A 24,816-nucleotide genomic window follows, 5' to 3' on the forward strand; every position below is an offset into this window, starting at 1 on the left:
CTACAAAACCATGAGAATCAGGATTTGGGATTTAATTTCACAGCAAATCAGCTTTTTACCAATTATTGCTTCATTGTCACTAATCTCACGCAAACCAAGTGTAGCCAGACTGGGCTCGCTGCCAGGCCATGGTTGGATTCAGTATGGAAAGAAGGAATTGAAGTGCAGAACCAGCACATCTTTGTACTCAGGAGCAGAAAAATCAGAAAATGAAAAGAAGCTGATTTTCAAACTACAATAAATTTAAAACAGAATGACAATTTAAATTTATTTTACATAAATGTTTTAACAGCAACAAATCACATTTGTATAGCGCATTTCACGTTGCGAGGACGCCCAAGACACTGGACAGTCAGGGATTTGACATGAGTGGGGGGTTGGGATCAGGAGGGATGGAGGGCAGGGATAGTAGGGTAAGAGGGTGGCCAAGGTGTGGTCAAAGAGGTCTTGAGACGTGTCTTGAAGGAAGCAAGAGAGGGAGCAAGGCGAAGGGACTGGGGATGGAGTTCCAAATGATGGGGGCAAAGAAGCTGACCGGATAAATCGTCATTGAGCCCTTTCCCCCTTGAGTGACAAGTTATCGGGGCTTTACTACTGTATATATATATTTCCTCCTGTAAACCAACACTAAACAAATTGCTATTTGATTAGTAGCACTTGCTTAGACTTTGTACACCATCAACAAGACCTGAGGTACTTACTATAATCAAGGATACCCGGAGAGAGAAACTCCCTTCTCTTTTCGAATAGTGCAGTGGGATCTTTGACTGGCAGAGGTGCACTGGAATGCTAGCAATAGATTCTGATTTCAAGGTTTTGATATGAGACTTGAACCACCAACAACCCATTGCCATCATAATCAATGGTACTCCTAATATGGCTTACACCCCCTTTGCCTGGAAATCTTGGATTTCTGTCCTTTCACTTGTAGCTCACCCAACTATAGACTTTGGCAAAGCTTAGATTCAGCATGACTCACTCTCCTCTTCTTTCCAGTGAGAGAAGGCAAGATAGTGCAATAAGGAGGATGACTTATTCCAGTACCTTTACAGTAAGAGAAAGGCCTCCACTAAACCTGGAGGAGGTGGAAAGCTTTCCTCTGTCCCTGTAGTGAAATGACTGAACTCAACACTCCACAGTGAAATAAATAAGTGAAATACACAGCTGTTCTTGATGTATTCTCCCCACATTGCAGACTTATTAAGAAGTGTTCTACCTAAGTGCAGGAGGACATCAAATTATACTGTCAGCACTTCCCACCTCAGGAGCAGGGCATAAAACTGAACCAGGTGGCAAGCTACCTGAACAAAATGGCATTTATAGCCCAGTTATGACAAGCAGTGAACAATTAATCACTCAGAGACTGTGCTGTATTATTGGGTGCAGTGAGCTGTGAAAGGCTGTTGCACTCAGCAAATATAGGAGTCCCTGGCTTGTCTTTCAGTCATCGTGTAGCTCTGACTCATTATTCACAAGAAAAAAATACAAACATTGACCAACGTGTCAATGATGATTTGATCAACGTGTTGTGAAAAACCCCGCTGAGAATGGTAGTCATTTTAGTTTTATTCCTGTCATTGTTTCTAAGTGCTTTGAGACATCCTCCTGATGTGAAAGGCATTATATAAATGTGTATTATATTGGAATGTGTGTTTTCGTGCCCCACCTAATATACTATCCATTCGGCTACACACTTGTACGCTACATCCTGCATCATCTGCATCTCTTAGGCTCTGTACACTGTCAACCTGCGCACTATCTGCCTCTCCACACTGTCAGCCCATGTATTGCCTCTGTACACTATCTTGGGAGTCCTGGAGCTCAGTGGTTAGAGCACTCGCTTTGCAAGCGAGAGACCTGAGTTCAATTCCAGGCAGGGCGAAACCTTGGGCAAGTTTCCTTACTCCACACGCCTAATAATAATCCCTCCAAAAACCAAAAACAATAATAAATTGGTCATTTTCAATCTACGACTGTTTGTGGGACATTGCTGTGCGCAATTGGCTGCCGCGTTCGCCCACAAATATACAGTCAATTCACTTTACAGTGTGTTCTGTGAAGCCTTTGGGACGTCCTCCTGACATGAAAAGCGCTATATCAAATGCAAGGATTATTATTATTATCTTGTGTCTTCTATTGCTGCTGTCAAACCTCACATTAAACATCCAGCTTCCGTCAACACCATCCCCAACTCTCAGCTGCTCACACACCTCAGGGTCAAAGTTGCAGAATATGATATTACCACTGGTGAGATTATCACCAACTAAAAATGCAGTCAATGGGAATCATTGGCCTCAGGGGTGAGACCTCCCCTCCTACACCAGTGGTAACTATTCACAGGTTTTGGCCACATTTCTAGACAATGTGATAATATCGCATTCCCCAGTTGTGACCCCTGTAATGAAACATGATGACTGTTGTTGAACAAGAAATGAGAGTTTACTTTATCACCACGAGCCTGAACGTCCAAATATAAAATGTCACTGGGGGCAGAAACTCATCCCACTCAGCTCCTGTCAATCCTCGAAGTCAAAGCCATAACAGGTAGCTGGAGAAGCAGCGGGAGAGCTTGCCAGAGATAATGCTCTCAATAGCAGGCTATGCAGATTTAACTGGTTAAACTCCAGCAGTACTCTGAGGGTTCACTCCAAGCCACACTCTGGGGACCTCAAGCCTTGGCTCTTGCCAACCTGCACCTAATACTTTCCAGAATTAGATAAGCAAGATGCATTCCTCTGGGGAGAGTGTTAACATTCCATTCCAGACCCAGGAATTTATTTCCATGTGTAAGTAGCAAACTCTTACACATGATGATGTTTTAAAGTAAAAAAACAGTAAACTGTCATGACTTCAGGCACAGTGCCCACTCTCCACATCCTGGTGGTCGCTCTAAATGAGATTGCCAGGTTAATGGAAAGCTTGGCTGCATCATGGGGTGTTTAATGATGTGGCCTTACACCCTTTTAGCCCTTGGGCTGAGACAGCCGAAGCACCTTTCTAGCTGACAGAGAGGAAATGCCCCAGGTCCTTGACATGAACATACAACATGGCATCAGACTGGCTCAGTTATAGAACTCTCGCCTCTGAGTCAGATTCAAGCATTGCATTGGGATTTTGAGCTCACAGTCTAGGCTGACGTTCCAATGCAGGGGTGGGGGGGCGGTGGGGTGAGAGGTGAGGGGGACAATAGGGTGCTGTGCTGCTGTTGGGCGGGACGGGGTGTTGAATTATTATTATTCATTATTATTATTATCCAACGTGCCACTGAATGCGTCCACTGCAGCCAGCTCACTACAATCCTACAGCATTTGAAATACACATAGAATTTTCAACCAAGGAATATCCAAAGGACTAAGCAGATGTTTAAACAGAAATAAGGTCTAAAATCTCATTAAACCAAATGAACACTAAACACTCAATAAGGATAAGGAAGCGTCAGGAGTGTTAACTCCCTAGAGCCGCACAGACATAACCAACCTTGTGTCGGGTCTCACAGCGATGGCAGTCACACGTAAAGAAATACTGCTTCTCCAATTGTTTCTGGCGTTCCTGGCTTGTAGCCATGACATCAATGTAACTGACCGTGAGCTGGGCAAAGAGAAAACATTTGTAGTCAAAATAAAGTATCAGATTGAAGCCTTACAAAGTGTAACTTTGCCATTTTAAAATGACCCTGATATCAACCTAGATGTTGTCTATTCACATCGATCGCCCCATCTCCAACCTCACATTCCTCTCCCAAGGCTCTGGAATGAATCTTTGCATCCCACCTTCACTCTTTCCTCTCCCGCCATTCCCTCTTTGAACCCCTCCAATCAGGTTTTTGTGATGCCCACAACACGGAAACAGCCCTGGTCAGAGTCATTAACAATATTCTGAACATCTGCAACCAGGGATCTCTCTGTATCCTTAGCCTCCTTGACCTCTCTGTTGCCTTCAACAATGTCGACCATTCAATCCTCCTATACCATCTCTCCTCTCAATCTTCACGGGCCTGTCCTTGCCTGGTTCAAATCCTACCTCTCCCACCATTTGTCACCAATAACGGCTTCTCCTCCAGCCCCCGCACCATCACGTGTGGCGTCCCTCGAGGCTCTGTTCTTGGCCCTCTCCTATTCAATATCTATATGCTCCTCCATACCTCAGGCGCTAACAGCATCTCCCTCCATTGATGCACTTTACATCTCATGGAGCCAACACAGAACTTTGGCATCCTGTTCGACCTTCAACTGTCCTTCATAACCCATATCCATGCCATGTCCCCCTCTGCCTTTCTCCACCTCGGCAACATCATTTGGCTCCACCACTGCCTCACACCACAGGCCACCGAGACCCTCATCCACACATTCATAACATCCAGGCTCGACTATGCAAAATCCCTGGTTGTCGGCCTCCCCAGTTCCTCCCTCCATAGGCTGCACATCATCCAGAACTCTGCAACCCATGTCTTCCCCCGCACCAGGCTCCACGACCCTATCACCCCCATCCTCACCCGACTCCACTGGCTTCCCATCACATAGAGGATACAGTTCAAGATCCGGGTACTCACTTTCGAAGCCCTCCATGGCCTTGCTCCCCCTAACCCTGCCCCCTCTAAACCTCCTACCAACCTGCTCACTGTTCCGGCCTGCTTCACGTCCCCTGCCTCATTCGCCCCACCATTGGCAGGCGGGCCTTCACCCACTCTACCCCCACCCTCTGGAACTCCATCCCACAATCCCTCCACCTCGCCCCCTCCCTTGCCTCCTTCACAACTGCGCCTTCAGTCACCCTCATTGCCCCCCTGCTCCCGACCCTCCCCAATACCGACCCCCAGCTCGTGTCCGAAACGCTGAGTATCCAGCGACTTTGGACGTCCTCCTGATGTGAACGGCGCGATACAAATGTAACTTTATTGTTTGTTGTTAGAATCCAGTGCACGGTGATTTGCTGCTGAATGCATTGAATGGAGGTGGGGGAGAGGGCGGGGGACAAAACGAGGATCACTATGTCAGTCTGGATCCTGTGCTCACGTTCAGAGAGCTTTCATGCCAAATACTGGACCCAGCCTGAAGCTTCAGGAGTGACTCCTGACCCACAAAAGATTGGTACCACAGCTCCCAGCCAATGGAGGAACTGAATCACATCCTTTTATTCTCCTTCAGGGATTGAGTTACTGTGTCTAATACCTGCCACCTAGTGAACAATACATGCCCTTCACTCATAAAATCATTGCACAGAAGTTTTAGTAATCAAGGTTTAAATAACTTCTTTTGACTAGTCAAACAGCCTGAGGAAATAAGCAAGTATTCAATTATATTGTTAATAAGTGTTACCCCCTCCACTAACTACACGTTATCTGCTTTCAGCTTCAATACGTAATCCCTCTGAGTTTCCACATTACCTGATCTCACACAGAGCTGCAATGCCATTGCAACCTGGATTTTGTATCGTAAATTTCAGTCCATTTCTAAAAGTTTTAGGCTTCCAGGATGTGAATCGCTGTGTGTATACCCTCTAAAAGAGGATTTTAAATAAAACATGACGGAAGACCAGTTTCTCTCTTACAATAACTTTCGGCTGTTAGGTGCAGATACTTGACTTCACAGTACACCCTGTGAACTGCTTTTAAATGTCCTCATGACATAAAAGGCACTGTATCAAATGCAAGGATTATTATTATAATAAGCACGCAAAACATGGGAATACCCAGCTAGCAGTTACTTTATAATCACTTCAAGCCCATGTCCTTTATTTCACCGAATTCTAGGTTCAGGACTGTTTCATGTTAGTCCAATAAAAAGTTTCACACTTTATTGTTATTACGATGAAAGTGAATGAGAGGTCAGCCAAGACCTGAGCTATTGATTTCAGTGCCGAAATATCAAGTGCATACGCATTTATAACTTGGCTGTAAAAGTTCAAAGCAACATACAATATACCACTGTGACCAGCTATTAACCTTCTGTACATACACCTATCAGATTTGTTGCTTCTCAGCACATAATCTCTCTGTGTACAATACAGGGCAGGAAGGTAATGGAAGGTAGCGTATGTCCTTGATGACATGAAGGAAGGAGGTTGCCTGGCGACCGCCAAACACATCCTTATCTTGAGTACAAAGTAACTTGAAAGACTTTCAGTGTCATAACAAAAAAAGTTTATGTGAATAAAGATAGGGCTTGAAAACTAAAATCTATTTCCCTCTGAGCCCCATCGAGCATAACTCTGAAGGTTATTTGTTTCATGGCCTCCACAAATTCACATGGCTTTCCACTCTGTCGTGCCCAAAATCTCTCAGATATAATTGGGATATAGATATGTAAATTCACTTCACGTTTGTTTGTCAGACGCTGTTTTTGGGCAAACTGCTTGGCGTGTTTGTCTACAAATACATTGTCACTATACAACAACAACAACAACAAAATGATATTTGTATAGCGCCTTTCACGTCAGGAGGACGTCCCAAGGCGCTGGACAGACAGTTACGGACCCAAGCTGAGGATCGGGGTAGGGGAGGGTGGAGGGCAGGAGGGGAAGCAGTGAGATCGAAAACACGGTCGAAGAGGAGGATCTTGAGGTGGGTCTTGAAGGTGGCAAAGGAGGGGGCGAGACAGGGGGACTGCGGGATGCAGTTCCAGAGGGTGGGTGAAGAGTGGCGGCAGGCCCGCCCGCCAATAGTGGGGCAAGCAAGACGAGGACGTGAAGCGGGCCGGAGACCACTCAGTGAACAGGGTGGTAGGGGGTTAGGAGGTCGGAGAGGTAGGGGGGAGCAAGTCCGTGGAGGGCTTTGAAGGTGAATACCCCATAGTAAATCCTGTGAAACGCATTGAGACAGCTCAGCGATGTGATAAGGCATTATATCAAATGCAAGGATTATTAGCCACTGATGGAGAAAAGCTCAGTTTCTGGTGGCTGGAGCCAAAAGAATAAAAGTGCTCTTAATTCAATACTAAATTAGCAATCTCACTGAGATCACTGGGAAGAAAATTGGAAAACACCCCACTATAGCTTATTTGGGTGGATGTTAAAGATCCTATGACATGATCTGAAAATCGAAGAGAGCTTTCCTCTTGGTATCATGGCCAACAATTCTCCTGATTAATCTGTCATTCACCTCATAGCTGCTTGTGGGGCCTTGCTGGAGCAAACGATCACTGCATTTGCTTACAAAAAAATTACTTGCAAATTGTTTTGTGACGTTTTGACATTATAAGCACTGCACAGTGCAGTTCAGCACCTTGAGACATCCTCCCGATGTGAATGGCACAATATAAATGCAATTTGTTGTTGCACAGAGGCAGCCTAGATATGTAAATTCTTCTCTCCCTACCACAATAGTAGATTGTTCTCTAAGGATAAGGAATGAGGCACATTGGCAATGACAGATAGAGCTTTGCTCTGCAGTGAACCACTGTTACCTGCTGCCCAAAATGGGAACATGTTCCATTTCTCAGGATTAACATCCCTCACCTTGAACCACACAAATTCATGGAAACGCAAGCTTAAAAAAAACTAACCTATTCTCTCCTGATAAATTTGTGCGGCTTAACACAAGGACAAAAGGGGTAAAAAGTCCCAAAGACTTCTGGCAACAATAAAGTTGAAATATTGCTAATGAAAATAATTAGCCTGTGTCTGATAATATTTTCTCTCTTGCCCCTCAAAGCCAAGCCAAAACAAAATCCAGCAAAACATCTACCCTCAGTTCAGTCATAGCAAAGGGCAGCAAGTATACTGAACTGTGCCAGCAGAGTTTTGGTTTGGTCACATTGATCTTTGATAATTTATATGTGTCGTGTTTGTGGGGTAAACCAGACTTGGTTTGAAAATATACAGGTCCAAAGATTACATTGGGATATAGCGGAGGCACTTTAGCACAAACGATTCAGCATTAAAACACCCCCATAATCTTGTACTTGGCACCTGTACAAAAAACAATGTCGTAAAAGGGGTACTGTCATTATAAAGGAAAGATCGTGGATCAGTGAGGGAACCATAAACAATGTGCACAGACAGTGGGGTGTGACTTTCCCTGAAGCTTAGCCTGTGAAGCCACTGCACTTCAGTGAAACACAGCTATAGAATTCAGGTTGGTCCCACATTACATTCTTAGCCTATTCTGAGTTACCTTTCTCCTGGGACAGGAGGGAGAAAGATCAGTCAGGTGTTCTACTTGTGAATAAACATCATTTGCTTAAGAGTATGCAAACCAGACAGAGTTCTAGAAATGTATACCACCTACAAATGCAAATTCTTTTGTTTTGGAAAGGATATTTTCTCAATGGAGGAATGCATCCTGCTTATCTAATTCCGTAAAGAATTAGGCACAGGTTGGCAAGAGCCGAGGCTTGGGGACCTCAGAGTGTGTGTAGACTGTACAACAACAGCAACAAATTACATTTATATAGCACCTTTCACGTTGGGAGGATTTCCCAATGCCCTGACACTGATAACCGCACAAAAGTCTGGTAGATGTACTAGCCAAGGCTAAGGTGGTTTAATGCAATTTTTATTTTTGAGTCCAGGGTCATTATTCTTGATGTTTGTTTGGCGCCGCATAGCAACAGCGTTGATAATAAATCTGTGCATCTCCCAGATGGTACTGTCTGATCTCCAGTGGGATCAAAGGTAGCTGAACAAAGATAACAGAATTTTTTTTGTTTTTCAATACCTAATTCTACAATCACGAGTCAGGATGCCAGAGAGATTCCTCTATTTGCTCTCACACAGGTGGAGAGCACGAGTGACTTACAATAGATAGAAGATTGCTGAAAATATAGCTCTTTGAGGATTTGGGTTAATAATATATTATTGAACTCACCATTAAGCGGAAATTATTCTCAAGTGCAACTGGACTTTCTCAATAAGACCTTACATTGCCGTATTTGTAGAGGGTTATGATCCCAGCCAGCCTTCTGAATAAAGGGATTGCTCTTAAGCTAGCTGTAGCATGCATATTTGAGAGGTCTGTAAATCTTCATGACCATAGCCTTAATTTAAGAATGAGTCAATTTAAGGGAAAGCCCTTATGTTGCAGGAGATAGAGCTGTAGCTTATGGATCAGTTGCTCTCTGGTTTGAACCCAGGTCCATTATAAACTTGCTGGTCTCAGCAAGGTTGTATGGGAGGCTTAATTAGCCCTGGCTTTCCCAGGGTTAGGCAAGGGAAAACCAGCCAGGATTGCTGCTCCTGGTTCTTCTACAGCTCCCTCTATTGTTTTTGTGTCTGGGTGTGTATGTATGTGTGCGTGTATGTGAGTGTATTTTTGTGTGTGTACGTATGTGTCTGTATGCAGCAGTTGGGTGGAGAGAGATCGGGTTCGGTCTGAAACCAGTGGCTTGTCGCCATTCGCTGCCAAGGCTTACGCACAAAAAACAGTCACTTGAACGGGATACTGGAGGGCAACCAGTGCCCCAAGAGAAGGCCAGACCAAGAGCAGAGAGGCATACACCAGGTGAGAGAAAAAAATTGGCCGCACTAAATTTATTGAAAAAAAACACTTTTAAGAATTTTCCAAAACGCCACACAATCTTTTTACACTTTGTCCCTGTGCATCCCCAGCTGAGACCAAGATTTCAATTAGCAAATTATTGCTTCATAGCTGGAGCTCTATTCACTTCAACCTTGTTGGTTGGCCAGCAACCCGAACCATAGAAATAACAAAATAGCAGATTTATGCCATAAATCAAAAAATATTCAATCAAGAAACATTTGTTTTGTTGGCAAATTGGCCACCACTGCACTACACCACCTGGCGCTTTCCTTAGCCAACATCGTTGTCAATTAGAAACTAAACGGTTTATGCACTAGAGAGGAAGCAATACCCAAATGGATCAAAAGTTCTATTTAATTCAGAAGCATGGGCAAAGGGCAGGTAAATGGGACTGAAAGGGTTGCTCTTAAAAGAGCCAGAAAAGACACAATGGTAAATCTCTATGGTCCTAATACATATTTAAATGTCATTTGTTTTTATGGAAGTTGGGATAGAATTGTAGCATTCCCTTCCTCTCTGCTCTCTTCTCTGGAATGTTCCAAAAGCTCCAGAAGTTACACCTTTGGTTCTGTCTATATAACAGTACAGGTTCAAGGCCTGGCCAATGGAGGGGTGACTTCTTAGAAATCCTACTGACTGAGTTGCATGAAACAGGAGAGGCTTCCATCTCAGACACATGTAACCTTGAGTAAGTACTGACAGCAATCCCAGAGAGGTCCCACAGACTGACTGTTTCAGCTCAGTCCTTGCAATCGAAGGACAGGGTGTGGCATGATGCAACCTGCAAGTTGAAAAAAAATGTGGGGAGAAGCCACCAAGTGTATAATGTAGCATTGTGGTATAGTCTGATGGTTCAGTATGTTTAGAACATCAGAAACGAAGAAAAGACCACTAGACCCACCAAGCTCATTGCCACACAAAGGTTAAAAACTCACTCTCCGAGGGTGGAGTAGATTAGGAAGAGAATATGAAGCAGCCCAGTGTTTGCTGAGAAGCAGGAGCAACTGGGATAGTAGAGTTGCAGCAGGTAATAGAGATAGGTGGGGCGAGGCTGTGGAGGGATTTGATGGGAATCTTCAATTCGATCCGTTGGGGGATAGGCAGCTAGTGGAGTTAGGAGAGGATAGGGACAACAGGCTTATTTGAAACTGCAACCGAATTTCAATGGCCTACATCAGGAAACTGAGTATAAAAAGTCAAACAGACCCTCATACAAGCATTCATAACGTCGAGGCTTGACGATGCAAACTACTTGTTTGTCGGTCTCCCCAATTCCTCCCTCCATAGACTGCAGATCATCCAGAACTCTGCAGCCCGTGTCCTCTCCCGCACCAGGCTCCATGACCCTTTCACCCCCATCCTCACCCGACTCCACTGGCTTCTCATCCCACAGAAGATACAGTTCAAGATCCTGGCCTCACCTTCAAAGCCCTCCACGGCCTTGCTTCCCCCTAGCTCTGTGACCTCCTAACCCCCTATAAGCCTGCCTGCTCCCTCCGCTCAGTGGGCTCCGGCCTGCTTCACGTCCCCTGCATCACCCACCCCACTATTGGCGGGCAGGCCTTCTGCCACTCTGCCCCCCTTTGGAAATCCATCCCACAGTCCCTCCGCCTCACCTCCTCCCTTGCCTCCTTCAAAACCCATCTCAAGACCCTCCTCTTCGACCATGCTTTTGATCACCCTGCTTCCCCCCCGCCCTCCCCCCACCCCAATCCCAGCCCCCAACTTGGCTCCGTAACACTGACTGTCCAGCACCTTGGGACGTCCGCCCAACATGAACAGCGTTTAACAAATGTAATTTTGTTGTTGTTGTTGATCAGGAGGCTGTGCTGATCAGCACTGATCAAAGCCAAGGAGCATTGCTGAGTGTGGAGTTCTGTAGCTCAGTGGTTAGAGTACTCGCCTCGAAAACGAGAGATCTGGTTTTGATTCCCTGCAGAGCGAAATGTTGGGCACGTTTCCTTACTCCACATGCCTCTGTTTAGCTAACAATAAGTAGGAAGCTGGTTGTTAGTCGATTGATGGATCGCTTTTCCGGGGGTAATAATTCCTTCAAAAAAAAACAATAAATTGGTTACCTCAATCCACGACTGGTTGTGAGACATTGCTGTATGCAATTGACTGCCGTGTTTCACCCAGAAAATATACAGTCAAATTCGCTTTACAGTATCTTCTGTAAAGCACTTTGAGACGTCTCAAAGAAGTGATAAAGCGCTACATCAAATGCAAGGAATATTATTATTATTATTACAGGTGAGCATTAGTTAAGGAACGACACTGCTAATTTGAGAAATAAATTTGTGGAGGTTCTCAATGCCAGTTGCTCATCCTAAGTATAATACAAGGAAGGAATGCATTAGGAAACTCTGCAAATAATTTTATCCACATATTCCAAATGGGAACTTACTGGTGATCCATATAAAAATTAGAATAACTTATTTCGACCTACAGTATTCATCAGCTTTGTTGTCGGGAACCTCACAATGACTGAAAACCTTCAGTGATTGATCAATAATCACAACCTTTTTCCACCTCTGCTAATAAAAACCCGTTCATTGCTTACACATGCTTACTGTAGCTTTTTCCAACACGCATTATCTTGCATTTATCTATATTAAAATACATCTGGTGCTACTTGGTCCATCTGCTCAGTTAGTCCAGATCTTCCTGAATTATGTATCCTTCTGTTATTATTCACCAGCCCACATAGTTTGGTATTACCAGCAAATGCTAAAAAATTACACGAAGTGCCCTTCTCCAGGTCATTTATAAACATTGTGAACAACAGGGAATTCAGAACAGCTCCCTGCAGAATTTCGCAAGTCCCTGGCCCAGACGGGACTTTTTCCATTTATCACCACCTTCTGCTTCCTGTTTCTAAGGCAGTTTTTAATCCAACTAATTATTCTGCCATTAAATCCACAAGCTTTCTTGAAAATTGTGAGACTTTATCAAATGGAGCCTGAATGTGTGGCTGGTAGACGTGCTGCATCACTGAATGGGAAGGTTCAGTTGAACCTCTAAGATATCCAGAGATAACAAACAGAGATTCTAACAGTAAGGTCAAGTCAACCTACACCTCTCTTACAGGTCTCCTAAGCACCATCTTAAGAAGAGCCCTGCACAGCTTCATGAACCAGTCACCCATCCACTGGTTGGCTATGAAGTGTGACATTTCTATTCCTGTTCCCTGACCACCAAAAACAAGCTCTATCCTATTGTGATCATTTTGGTGAGCATTGGAAGGCCAAAATTACCGCCAGCAATGGGAACAGTGACTCAACCCTGCTTCACCATAGACCGTATCAAGATTACAAATTAATAGTTAAAAGGCCGTACTCATCCTGGAACAAAAATCCCACTAACTATTCTATCAATAAAAGTCAGCTATTCAAATTCAGGGGTGAGAAGGTTGTTCAGTCTTTAACCTGTTGTTATGGATAAGTTGTTAAATACCTCAATATGGTAAATGTCACCAGTGATAACATCTTCCCCTTCCACATTGAGGAATAAACCCTCACTGGATCTAGTATTTACCAGTAAACAAAAACAGAAGTTGCTGGGAACACTCAGCATCTATGGACAAAGCAAAGTGAGTCAACATTTCGGGTCCACGACTCTTCATCAAGAACTGGGGCATGTTGGGAGGGAGAGGCTTTTAAGTGCTAACAGAGATGGGGGGAGGCAGCGCAAGGAAGACAACTAAGTCGATATGACTTGCTACTTACAACTTATCCTGTGAGGGACTTCAATCAAGATTTTTCGTAGCCAAAAGATGATTCTGGAAAATATCCCCGTTTCCAAATGCAATGGAGTAAAAATTCCAGAATATTTAGCTCATCTTCAACCCTCCATTATTCATCACGTTTAAACGAAAAATGTTATAGCATTTAAAAGGGAAACCTGATGAGTATTTACTACTACTACTAATAATAATCTTTGCTTTTGATATAGCACCTTATCACGTCTTCAAAGCGCTTCACAGAATATACTGTAAAGTGAATTGACTATAATTTGTGGGCAAAATGTGGCAGCCAATTGCACACAGCAGTGTCCCACAAACAGCCATAGATTGAATGACCAAATTTTTTTTAGTTTTAAAATTTTAAAATGTATTTATTTTGAAGGAATTATTACCCCTGGAAAAGAGATCCTCCAATTGACTAACAACTGGGTTCCTCCTTACTGCTAGGTAAACAGAGGCATGTGGAGAAAGAAACTTGCCCAACATTTCGCCCTGCCTGGGAATTGAACTCAGGTCCTATTGAAAAGGAATATAGTAATTTAAAAAGAGCGGGACTTTGGGATTAAAGTAGACAGAACTATAAAACTCTTACAGCCCAGACGAAGGCCTTTTGGTCCGTTATATCTGTAATGGCTTTTTAAAAGCAATCCATTCAATCCCATTAAATTGTCTTTTTCCCAACCCCCTGTTAATTACTCTTTTGTAGATATCTTAGTAGTTCTTTCTTGAAAGCTAATAGTGATCTTGCCTTGACCACCACCCCCTGAAGAGCATTCCACATCTTAAAAAAAATCCTCAGAACCTTTGTTCTCTTGATAATTATTTTAAATTGATGCCCTTTAGTCAGTGATGCAACGATGAATGGAAATATTTTCTCCCTATCATTTCTATCAAACCCCCTCATCATTTTAAAGACCTTTATGAGGTCTCCCCTTAACGTTTTCCATTCTGGTAAAAATTAGACCAGTTCCTCCAGTCTCTGCTCAAAGATCAAGCCAGTCATCCCTGGTATCATCCTAGTGAATCCCCTTTGCAACCTCTCTATGGCTCTGACATCCTTCTTAAAGTGGGGTGATCAAAACTGGACAATACTTTAACTGTGGCTTAACAAATGATTTATACAGGTTAACCATCACCTCTTTGGTTTTATATTCACAGCCCCTATTTATAAAACGTAGAATCCCATTTGTTTCCTTTACAGCTTTGTCCAGTTGCCTTCCCACCTTTAAAGATTTCTATATGTTAACCATTAGGGCTCTCTGATCTTCTTTTAAAATGTTGCTATTTATAGCTCCATTGGGGTAGCTGGCACTAGCAGAGTCTTGAGGATCCAAATGGCTGTCTTCTGTGTTGTACGCTTTATGATTCTATCTTATGTGGCCAGATTCTTTCCGCAGGAGACAATTCCATGATCAAGCAGCTTCAAAACCACTGTGGTTTTCAAAGTATTTGATCGCCACTATTTTTGCAACAGTATGTTGTTAATAATTTGTAGTTCACCACATGAAAAGTCTTGTGTTGATGATGCAGTTCTTCTAGATATTAAAGCATCTTATGCATTTTGACAAAAAAAAACTAAGGGCTCATAGTTATGAGCTTTTTGGGGGCCAGCCGGGTGTCTGACCCGTGCGGAAATCCATCACCATGCTTCAGATTATCCAAACCCTACTGAGAATTCCACAAGCATATGGCATCTTTACATGGACATTTCCCTGTGACTTGAATGGAATATGCACTTTCTATCCTTGGCGGGAAGCACTTTAATTAACTATTTCCACAGAGTTTTTGTGCAGATTGGCAAGAGCCAAGCGATTTGGGGATTCCAGAGTATATATTGGGGTCCTGCTGGAGTTTTAACTTGTTAAAATTGCCATTGAAACCACTGTCTGACAAGCTTCTTTCTGCTTGTCCTGTCAGGACCACCCTACCCGTTAGGGCTTTGGGTTGTGGAGTTAACTGGAGCAGAGTGGGAAGAATCCTTGCCCTGAATGACCAGTCTGCCCCTCCAAGTCCTGCCGATGGCTGGCCCGTCATCAGCAGTGCCCTGGAATACTGTAGCTCAGTACTGAGCTCAGTAGCCACCTGGCTCAGGAACCAGTCCCCGAGACCGCTACAAAAGATTGACTTGATTCCACCATTCTACTGGCAAGCATGTCACCTTGGAGCCAGTTCAGTCCAAACGAGATCCTGCTTACCTTGTCCCCTCCAGGAGGATAATCAATAATAGGGTCAATGAGCCTCACAACTAGTTGACTATGAGGTACATAATGGAAGACCTTTTATTGTACCAAACTGGATAAGTTGGCTGTTAAAACTGAGATGGTCTGTCTTTTAATCAAGGAGTTGGACTTTGGATAAAATTATTACAACAGCAACAATGTGCACTTACATACTACTCTCCACGTAGGATAGCGTCTTAGAGCGCTTAACAGTAGTGGAACCAGACTGTTAAATGCTGCTGATACACTGCAAAACAAATTACCTCTTCCTCCGCTTGGATGTGTCGAACTGCGTGAAGCAGGAGCTGTTTCCCTTCAAAAACAATCACGCAATTTGGGTCACAGCTGTGGTTCAGCAGGGACACGCTGTAAAGAGACAAGAATTGATGTTATGATGTTTCGCAATCCAAGCTGCACAAACTTTTGGTCAATCTACTTACAAATTACTTCATAAACTATTAAAAGTTCGATCCCAGTTTCTGTAAAGGTTTAAAAAATATGTATCGGTCAAATGTTGTATTAGCAATGCTATTAACCACAGACTCAACTTCCATTTCCAGGTCAAGGCTCACATTTTGTTTTTCCAGTCATAAAATTATCAGACAGTTAGTCACATAATAAATTGCCTCAGTGCAGCAGCTCTTGAGTTGGAATTTTCCTGTGATCCATCTCAATGCTCTACGTCACTTATGAAAATCATTCCACAGCATATGTTAGTACAGTTGGTGTTTTCAGGCACTGCAAGGTTAAAAAGAAGACTTCCTCGCAACAGTAAAACATGAGCTGGCGATGCTGGCACTGGCAGGAGTCAGGCAGATGGTGGTGGAAGTAACAGACTCCACACAATGCTGAAAAAGCAACCCACCAAAACCTCAGAGCGAATCCTGGAAATGGGAAACATCTAAAAAAAAGTTACACGATATGTTGGAATATAATTTAGTTTACACTTAGGAATGGCTGTGCATTGGAGCAATTCTTGCTTTGGAAAGTTCCTGTGCTTAAGATTGAGATCTAGGATGCTACTTCTGGGGAACGGGGCAGTTTTCCAGCATTGCAATAATAATAATAATGATGATGCTTACATTTATATAACGTCTTTCACATCAGGAGGATGTCTCAAAGATCTTCATTGGATTTACCGTAAAGTGGAGTAACGACTGTGTGTTTGTAGGCGAACGCAGCAGCCAATTTCCGCACAGTAATATCTCACAAACATAAAGTGATATGATCAATTTTATGATGGATTGTTAGCCAGGACATTGGGAGAAACTCACTTCTGTTTTTGAATAGGACCACAGGATCTTTAGTGTCCATCTGAAAAGGACCTTGATTTAATGTCTCATCTGAATGACGGCACCTCTGACAATGCAGACAATTATCTTGAAATTTAAGATCGTGGAAATACTTGGGCATAATGACATGGGCATCATAACAACTGTGGATGGTTCCTGGTCCTACAATTTCTCAAGATTCAACTAAAACTGCTCCACAAATCCTGTAGCACTACGTCCGTTATAAGCAGGTACGATGTGAAAGGTGCAAGGACACTGTTGAGGCCCAATGCTTTTGTGCTTCTGTGGCTAGAAAAGAAAGAAGGGAATTTAGCCTGTGGAGAGGAGCAATTCTGGGATGAATAGTTAGAATATTCTGAGGTTTAGCAATGTTTATGCTGAATATTTCCCTTGGAGACAAAGTGGGAGGGTGAAGCCTTCAACAGGGTGAGCGATGTGCGGTTTGAAGGAAGGAATGGGCTTGATTGCCTTCATGACCTCTCCGTGTCTCACGTGCTTTCATGCAATTCAATTCACAGACATAAAAGAAAAAAAAGGATGGTATCAAATTAAAAGTTAAGCTGCTTTTTAGCGACTTAGCTTTGCTGCATTGGAGTGACTTTCTCACTCAGCCTGGCATCTGCATGCAAGTCACACCCGAATATAGGTCACATCGCTTGTGAGTGCGGGTTACAAACTGCATTTTGTATTCTGTCAATTAAAATTGAAAGCCATCATTAATTATCTAAACTCTAACAGTAAAATCCATGTAATCCATTTAACTTCAGCTTAACACTTCTGAATTCATTAGAAGCACTATGTAAATACAAATTCCCTTTCCTCTTTGCATAATAGCAGTGATAACAAAGGGCTTTGGCGTGTGGCAACGTGGCTCGGGAAGCAAGGAGAGAATTTAGAACTTTAATTAAAAAAAAGAGGAATGATAATGGCAGGAGGCTGTAGGTGTCACCGATTTGCTGCACATTTTCCTCCACACTTTACATTCTCCTGATTTATGCAGCAAGCAGCGAACTGGGCGAGAGTGATAAGCTAATACACAGGTGTGTGCTATGCTGATCAAGCTGCACATCCTTAGCAATGTGCACTGCATACTGCTCTCTCTCCCCTTCCCCCACACCCTCATTCCCCCCATTTCCCCCCACCCCAATATGTTACCACCTCGATACACCCTGCTCGACTCCTTCATTGAAATCAACATGAACTCTTCAGTCAATGGAGCATGAGAGCTTCAGTAATGCATCCGCTGCCTTTAACCTAACCACTCCTCAGTGGCTCCTGCAGAGGCTTTTATATCAGCAAGGCTTTCATTTTGTTTTACGTTATTGAGAGCTTCCTTTCGTATATTTTGAAATAAGAACTCAAGCCCCCCCACCATGCCAATTTAGTCAATCCCAGTCGAAGCAGCTCCAGGGCCACTACAATTGTTTGCAATGGCCCAGAGATGGAGATGGAAAAAATTGCTAAGAATACATGTTCCTGTTGGCTCACTCCATTCAGACTCTTGCCTGAGCTGGATGGTGTAGCGTAGTGGGAGGGGGCGTGCTGGGTGGGGGTGTGCTGGATGGTGGTGGGGGTGGGGGGCATAGTGTGCAGATTCACGTTACTCGTCGGTGTCTGAACGACTGAAGCAATGGCTTGCTCTGCTGACTGAAGTTCACTTCTGTGTATCTGCAACATGTCAATAAAGATGGTCAAGTTCAGCTTATGGCCTTGCCACCAATTTTGTGCAAACTAGTGGAGAGAGCCCTTTGTACCGTGACCCCAGGCACCAAATACTGGCAGAGGCATGTGAATGGGATGACATTATGGTGCACACAGTTCATATGTCCTCCGTATGCCCTCACACAGCCAGTGTCAGTCCAGGCTGACATTCCTGTGCAGTGCTGGGGGTGTGCTGCATTGTCAGAGATTGATGAGACATTAAATCCAAGTGCTGTACAGGTGGCCGTTAAAGATCCGTGGAAAAGATAAGGGAGTTTCTCCTCGTGTCCTGGCCAACAATCCTCAAGATAAAATTGGTCACTCACTTCATGGCTGTTTGTTTCGTGTTTGTACTTTATAGGAATTGCCTCTGAAGTGCTTTTGAGACATTTCAACGATAGTGCGTCAAATCAAACGTGCAAAACACAACTTTAAAATAAATGTAGCCAGAAGTTAAATATATTGAAGTTTTAAAGATCTCATCAAGACGTTGTAAACTTCACTGCCTTGTAATTTGTTGTTGTCGTTGTTGAGCCAGCAGGTATATCACATCTCTGAAGGCCTGTTGAACTGCAGGAAATAACTTGTGTCCCATTGTAGGTATTCTGGGGTCCCCACTCATGCAGTATCTGATGTAATGTCTGAGGAAATCTCTTACACCGGATATTTCTCATTTCCTAGTCCATCGGAATCGAACATCAAATAGTAGCTGAACCATCACCATGTGTGCACATGGAATAATCTGATGCACTAAATATTTGATCAGGTGTGTTTTTTTCCAAAAAATTTCATTCCTCTGCCAACATTTTTTATCTTCTTTTTCAGACTGTAAATTAGGCCAGAATTTGCACACAGTGACTGTGAGGTGCTGGAGCAATAAGCAAAGCCCTCTAAGACCAGCTTCCCCCATAACCTCATTCAACATTGAGGGGTTTCATTCTGCTTTTCCACTTACCTTTGTTATATTTGGCTCGTTTCCTGCAGCTAGCTCTGCTCTGCAGGTTGAAACTGTTTCCAACTCAGCCAGCTGGACATATCGCTAAGGGTATGACGTGCAATCTTTCCAACAGTGATGGTAAGCCCTCATTTTAAGATTCTTGGGCGGCCTGAATGGTCAGTCTTGGGGGGGGGCAATTTCCAAAAGCCGTTAATGTGTGAAAACGGGCCTGGAGAGTGAAACCCACTGTTGTGTGGAGACAGGGCTTCATTTCACAACTTAGTTATTATATAAATAAAATGACCAGCTTTCAGATATCATTCAGGCCAGCTGAGGAGGCACATATATCTGTTTGCATATATTACAAATTAGACCCCACTGTTTAACGTGGAGTTTTATTTCACAATCTCAACCCCGAGAAGAAACAGAGGCCTTTTCTCACCACCGCAGACAAGGGTTATGGATAGACAAGATGATGGATGGACACAGCATCCCACGGCCATGGAGTGAGTGACCGATTTTATCTGGGGATTGTTGGCCAGGACACTGGGAGAAATTCCCTTCTCTTTTCAAATAATGTTGTGGGATCTTTAACGGTAACTGAACAGGCAGATGGGGCTTCTGTTTAATGTCCCGCCTGAAGGACGGCACCTCCAACAATACAACAACTCCCACCCCACCCCAGCATTGTTCTGGAGTATCATCTTACAGTCTTTGAGCTCCAAGTTTCGACAGGGACCTGGAAATTCACAGTGCCACAGAATTAGCAAGTGCTCGATCACAGGTTGGCCATATGGGGGGAGGGGTTGCTGATTCAATCTTGGTTACTCTCATGCACCTCCTGAGGTGATGCCCTTTCTCCACCACCATAAGCCAACACTATCAAAGGGGCATGGCACACAGTCTTTATAACCTACTCATCACCGTGTGCTTCGGCTTGTTCATAAATGGTCATGCTGACTAACAGAACAGCCTTGGCAGGAACCTGGGCTCCCATTGACCAATGCACCGGACAGAGACGGGCAGCATCAGTGAACAGGGTGGCTGCAACAACAACAACTTGTATTTTATAGCAACCTTCATGCCGACTGGTATGGGCACCATCGCTTGGTCAGTCCAGCAGGGTGGCTGCTCGAAACACAAATATCTTCACAGTTGGCAAAACGCCTCAGTGAGCGCTCGGAGACTGGGTCAATTCTTATTAAGTGGATAAAGTAAATGAAAAATGTCAAAAAACACACACACAACTTGCGCATGTGAGAGATTGGTGCGGACTCCACTCACTGTACCTGGGATAGAGGCCAACACCAACTTCTTGCATCTCCCCATCGCTGACGGTGAAACAGTTGCAAGTCACCTGCGTAAACAATCAAGAAACAAATCCCACATTATTCCAGATCCCCACAAGGAAAGGAACCCCCTCTCCCCGCCCACTTAGTGCGTGCCTGCACTCCTCCGCAGCTATAATATCCCACTGCAATGGGATTGAGTTCACACACTCACATTGCTTCCTTTTACACAGCTTGAAGGTTCCAATCACTTAGCAAAATATACAAAATAAAATCAGATAGACAGACAACACTGTGTGTTGCTGCACAGTGAATGGAAAGGATTTCATTTAGAGTTAACAGACTATATTATTTAGATTGCAACAATTTTGCTGAGAATTCCCCACTGAGGAATAGGCTGCTTTCACACATGGACTGGGTATACCTGAAGCAGAACAGAGAAGAAGCACAAATCCCTTCGTATCTCCCAAGTGCTGTATCTGCATAGGGCAGCGCGAGTGCAGCAGTGACGAATTCCTGAGGCCCATCCAGTATACTGGGCGGAGGCTGGGATTGAGTTTTTCAAATTAAATCCCTAATCTATATTAAATAAGAATTCTCGCATTTGGTACCTTTCAGGTCAATGTGACGTCTCAAAACGCTTCACGTGATTCACTATAAAGTCAGTGACTGTGCATTTTGTAGGTAAATACAGTAGCTAATAGTAGCACACAGCAAGATCCCATAAAACAGCCATGAACATTTGGGGGATCGTTGACCAGGAGACCATGAGAAATTCCTTAGTTTAGTGACTTTTATTCAGCATGACAACTTACAATTATAAAGCGCCCTCCACACAGGTATTATCTAAGAGCACTTAATAGTGGCGGAGCCTGACTCCGACCCGGTGAGGGGCTGTAACCACGGTCGAAGAGGAAAGTTTTCAGGCAGAACTTGAAAAAGGGGAGAGGGGGCAAGGCGGAGAGATTGAGGGAGAGTTTTCCAGAGTTTCAGGGCGTAATGGCTGAAAGCACGACCTCCGAGGGTCGGGCGGAGGGTGTGAGGTTCGAGCAGGAGGCTGGTGCCAGTTGAGCAGAGGTGCTGGGTGGTTGATTGGGGAGTGAGGAGGTCGAAGGGGTAGGGAGGTACCAGGGAGTGAAGGGATTTGAACACGAGTGTGAGGATCTTGAAGTTGATCCATTCGGTGATAGGGAGCCAGTGGAGCCTGGGCAGAACTGGTGAGATGTGGGTACGGAGTTTGGTCCAGGTTAGTATGAGGGTTGCAGAGTTCTGAATGAACTGGATCTTTTGAATGGTGGAGCTGGGGAGACCGGCGAGGAGTGCATTGGGGTAATCCAGGTGGGAGGTAACAAACGTATACATGAGGGTTTCGGCTGCATTTGGGGTAAGGTACTGTCAGAGGCGGGCAATGTGGTGGAGGTGGAAGAAGGCGGTCCTGGTTAGAGACTGGATTGGGGGAGGAAGGACAGCTGGAGGTCGAACCAGACCCCTAGATTTTGCACTGTCTGAGGGAGAGCCCAGGGAGGTTGAGGACTTCAGATCCACAGGAGTGAAGACATTGATGGGAGCCAAGGAGTATGGTTTCCGTCTTGTCTACATTCAGCTGCAGGAAGTTCACACTCATCCAGGCATTGATGTTTGCCAGACAAGCTGATAGAACATCAACAGACCTGGAGTTGGTACTGAAGGAGGCAAAGTAGATTTGTGTGTCATCTGCATACATGTGGAAGTTTACCCCGTGTCTATGGATGACATCTCCCAGAGGGAGCAGATATATAAGGAAAAGAACAGGCCAAGGATGGATCCCTGGGCTATCCTGCAGGTGACCGGGCGGGGGTCCGAGGGAAACCATTTGCCGAGATGAAATGGAGATGGTTGGTTAAGTAGGACTCGAACCATGTGAGTGCAGCCCACTAAGGTGGATGAGGGAGGAGAGGCGGTGGAGGAGGATAGCGTGGTCGACTGTGTCGAAGGCGACAGAGAGATCCAGGAGGACGAGGAGACAGAGGGAGCCCTGGTCACAGGTGGAGAGGACATCGTTTGTGACTCTGACAAGCGCTGTCTCTGTGTTGTGGGCAGGACAGATCAGATGTTAATCACCTGATGGGACAGAATAGAATTAGAGTATAAAAACACGACCACTGACTGAAGTTGGGGAAAGTGTAGTGAAACAGATTGTAGAATTGTACTTGGAGAGAGACTGAATTAAACATTGAAATACATCCAAAGTGTGGTGTATTTGTTTCCTTGTGGAATCATAAAAGCATCCCCGACAATGTACCACACCTCCAGCACTGCACTGGAGTGGACAAGTTCTGAGTTCCAAGTCCCAACTTGGGGCATGAACCTACAACCTTCTGACTCAGAGGTGAGAGCGCTATCAAGTGAACCAGGCTGACACACGTGTTGCCAGGGTGAGGGCAGAAGCAGTATAATTAGAGAGAGAGATAGAGATCCCACTATCAATTGCTATCGGGTGACCCGTGCCCAAAAGTTCATTGTTTCATCTTCTTTTGTTCAACTGATTCAAGTGAAGCCATACAAACCAACAAAACTGACTGCGTAGAAGCTCACTGGGTCTACAAGCTGTTTCTGAAGTTGTCAAGACAGTTTTCTGACTAAGCAAAAAAACTACACAATTGTTCAGACCTTTATTGGGCTTCGTACATTTTGCCTCATTGATCTAGGGTGGGTGCACTGGCCATTTGGTGAATTGTGTTTGCAAACCCCTAGAAACAGTAATAAAGCAATCTGACAAGTTAGTCTGAGCCGAGCTGAGAAGTATAACAATGTATACTTTGTAATACAATACAAATTTACATTTATATAACACCTTTCACATCGAAAGGACGCCTCAAAGAGGGGAAGGAGGGAGTGAGTCAGAGGGACTGTGGGATGGAGTTCCACAAAGCGGGGGCAGAATGGCTGACAGCCTGGCCCCTGATGATGGGGCGGATAGGGTGGGGAACGTAAAGCTGGTTGAGCGAAGGGAGGGTCTGGGTCAGTGTAATGAAATCCTTGCAAGAAAAAAATTACAATTAAATATCTTTTTCCCCTCTCATCCAAACAGAACAAAGTAACGTTCTGGCCAATGCCTCGAGGTGAGCTGGAATCCAAGTAAAATAAAACTGCTCACTGGTGTTCCAAACTTTCTCTCAACCCAGTCCAGGCCACCCACATATCGTGACATTTCTGTGGTCTAATACAGCAGTGCAGGAGAATGCTAACATAATAGCAGAGTGCAAGCTCCGTGGAACAAAGCAGCGTGCAATTTTTTTGGAAGTGATACTTTTCTGAAACTGTAGATTGCAATGCTGAGCCACCTGTCATAACAGCAGCATTAATCACGCAACTCCCAAACCAGCCGAGTTACATTTGAATGCATCCACCCCTGCACAAAGCTTCTCGAGGATGTCTAAATATAGGGCTTTTATGCCATACACATTAAGATTTGTTCCTTCAGTGGGATAAACAAAGGACTATTTCAATGCAATTAATGTTTCCCCAAGGGCAATTAATGGCAAATGCTCAGCATTTCACTCCTGCTTTGGGGACTTTGGTTTAAGGCCGCACTGTTTGTTGTCCAATTAGTGATTTTTTTTTTGAAAATTGCAAAATTAAAAAAAAATCAATTACACAATGTGTGTAAACTGCAATTAAATCAAACTGGACCAGACATAACAGTGCTGAATACAAGGTTGGTCAGCCAGGTTCAGTTGGTAGCACTCTCTCCTCTGGGTCAGACGTTTGTCTCAAGACCTCAATAATAGCAGAGACCCTCCTCTTCAACCGCGCCTTTGATCATCCTCATACCCTTACCCACCCTGGCCTCTACCCCTCCTCATCCCTCAGCTCAGGTCAAATCCCTGACTGTCCAATCCCTTGGGCAGTCCTCCCAACGTGAAAGGCGCTATAGAAATGTAATTTGTTTGTTTGTTTTGTAGGTTCAAGCAGGCCTCGCGTCAGGCATTGCAGTCTGACACTCCAGTGCAGTGCTGGGGGACCACTGCATTGACAGAGGTACCATCTTTTGGATCAGCTGTTACATTGAGGTCCCATCTCCCTATTCAGGTGGACAGTAAAAGATCCCATTGCAATTGGAAAAGAGAAGGGAGTTTCACCCTTGTTTCCTAGCCAACAATCCTCCAGACTTCATGG

At 44.3% G+C, this 24,816-nt stretch overlaps 1 protein-coding gene across 4 annotated transcripts in view; it reads right to left on the minus strand.

Moving 5' to 3' along the window:
* smyd3 (SET and MYND domain containing 3) overlaps positions 1–24,816 on the minus strand; it is a 400,254-nt gene that overhangs the window by 56,297 nt on the left and 319,141 nt on the right. For all 4 annotated transcript variants that reach the window (XM_042332902.1, XM_007898399.2, XM_042332904.1 and 1 more), the window contains 3 exons: positions 20,659–20,726; positions 15,703–15,805; positions 3,478–3,588 (listed from right to left, as the gene is read on the minus strand). In XM_042332902.1, the coding sequence (XP_042188836.1) occupies positions 3,478–3,588; positions 15,703–15,805; positions 20,659–20,726 (282 nt within the window). The remainder of the gene's footprint in view (positions 1–3,477; positions 3,589–15,702; positions 15,806–20,658; positions 20,727–24,816) is intronic.

The sequence above is a fragment of the Callorhinchus milii genome, unplaced genomic scaffold (genome assembly GCF_018977255.1).
Source record: "Callorhinchus milii isolate IMCB2004 unplaced genomic scaffold, IMCB_Cmil_1.0 Scaffold3, whole genome shotgun sequence".
In the NCBI taxonomy this organism is placed as follows: domain Eukaryota; kingdom Metazoa; phylum Chordata; class Chondrichthyes; order Chimaeriformes; family Callorhinchidae; genus Callorhinchus; species Callorhinchus milii.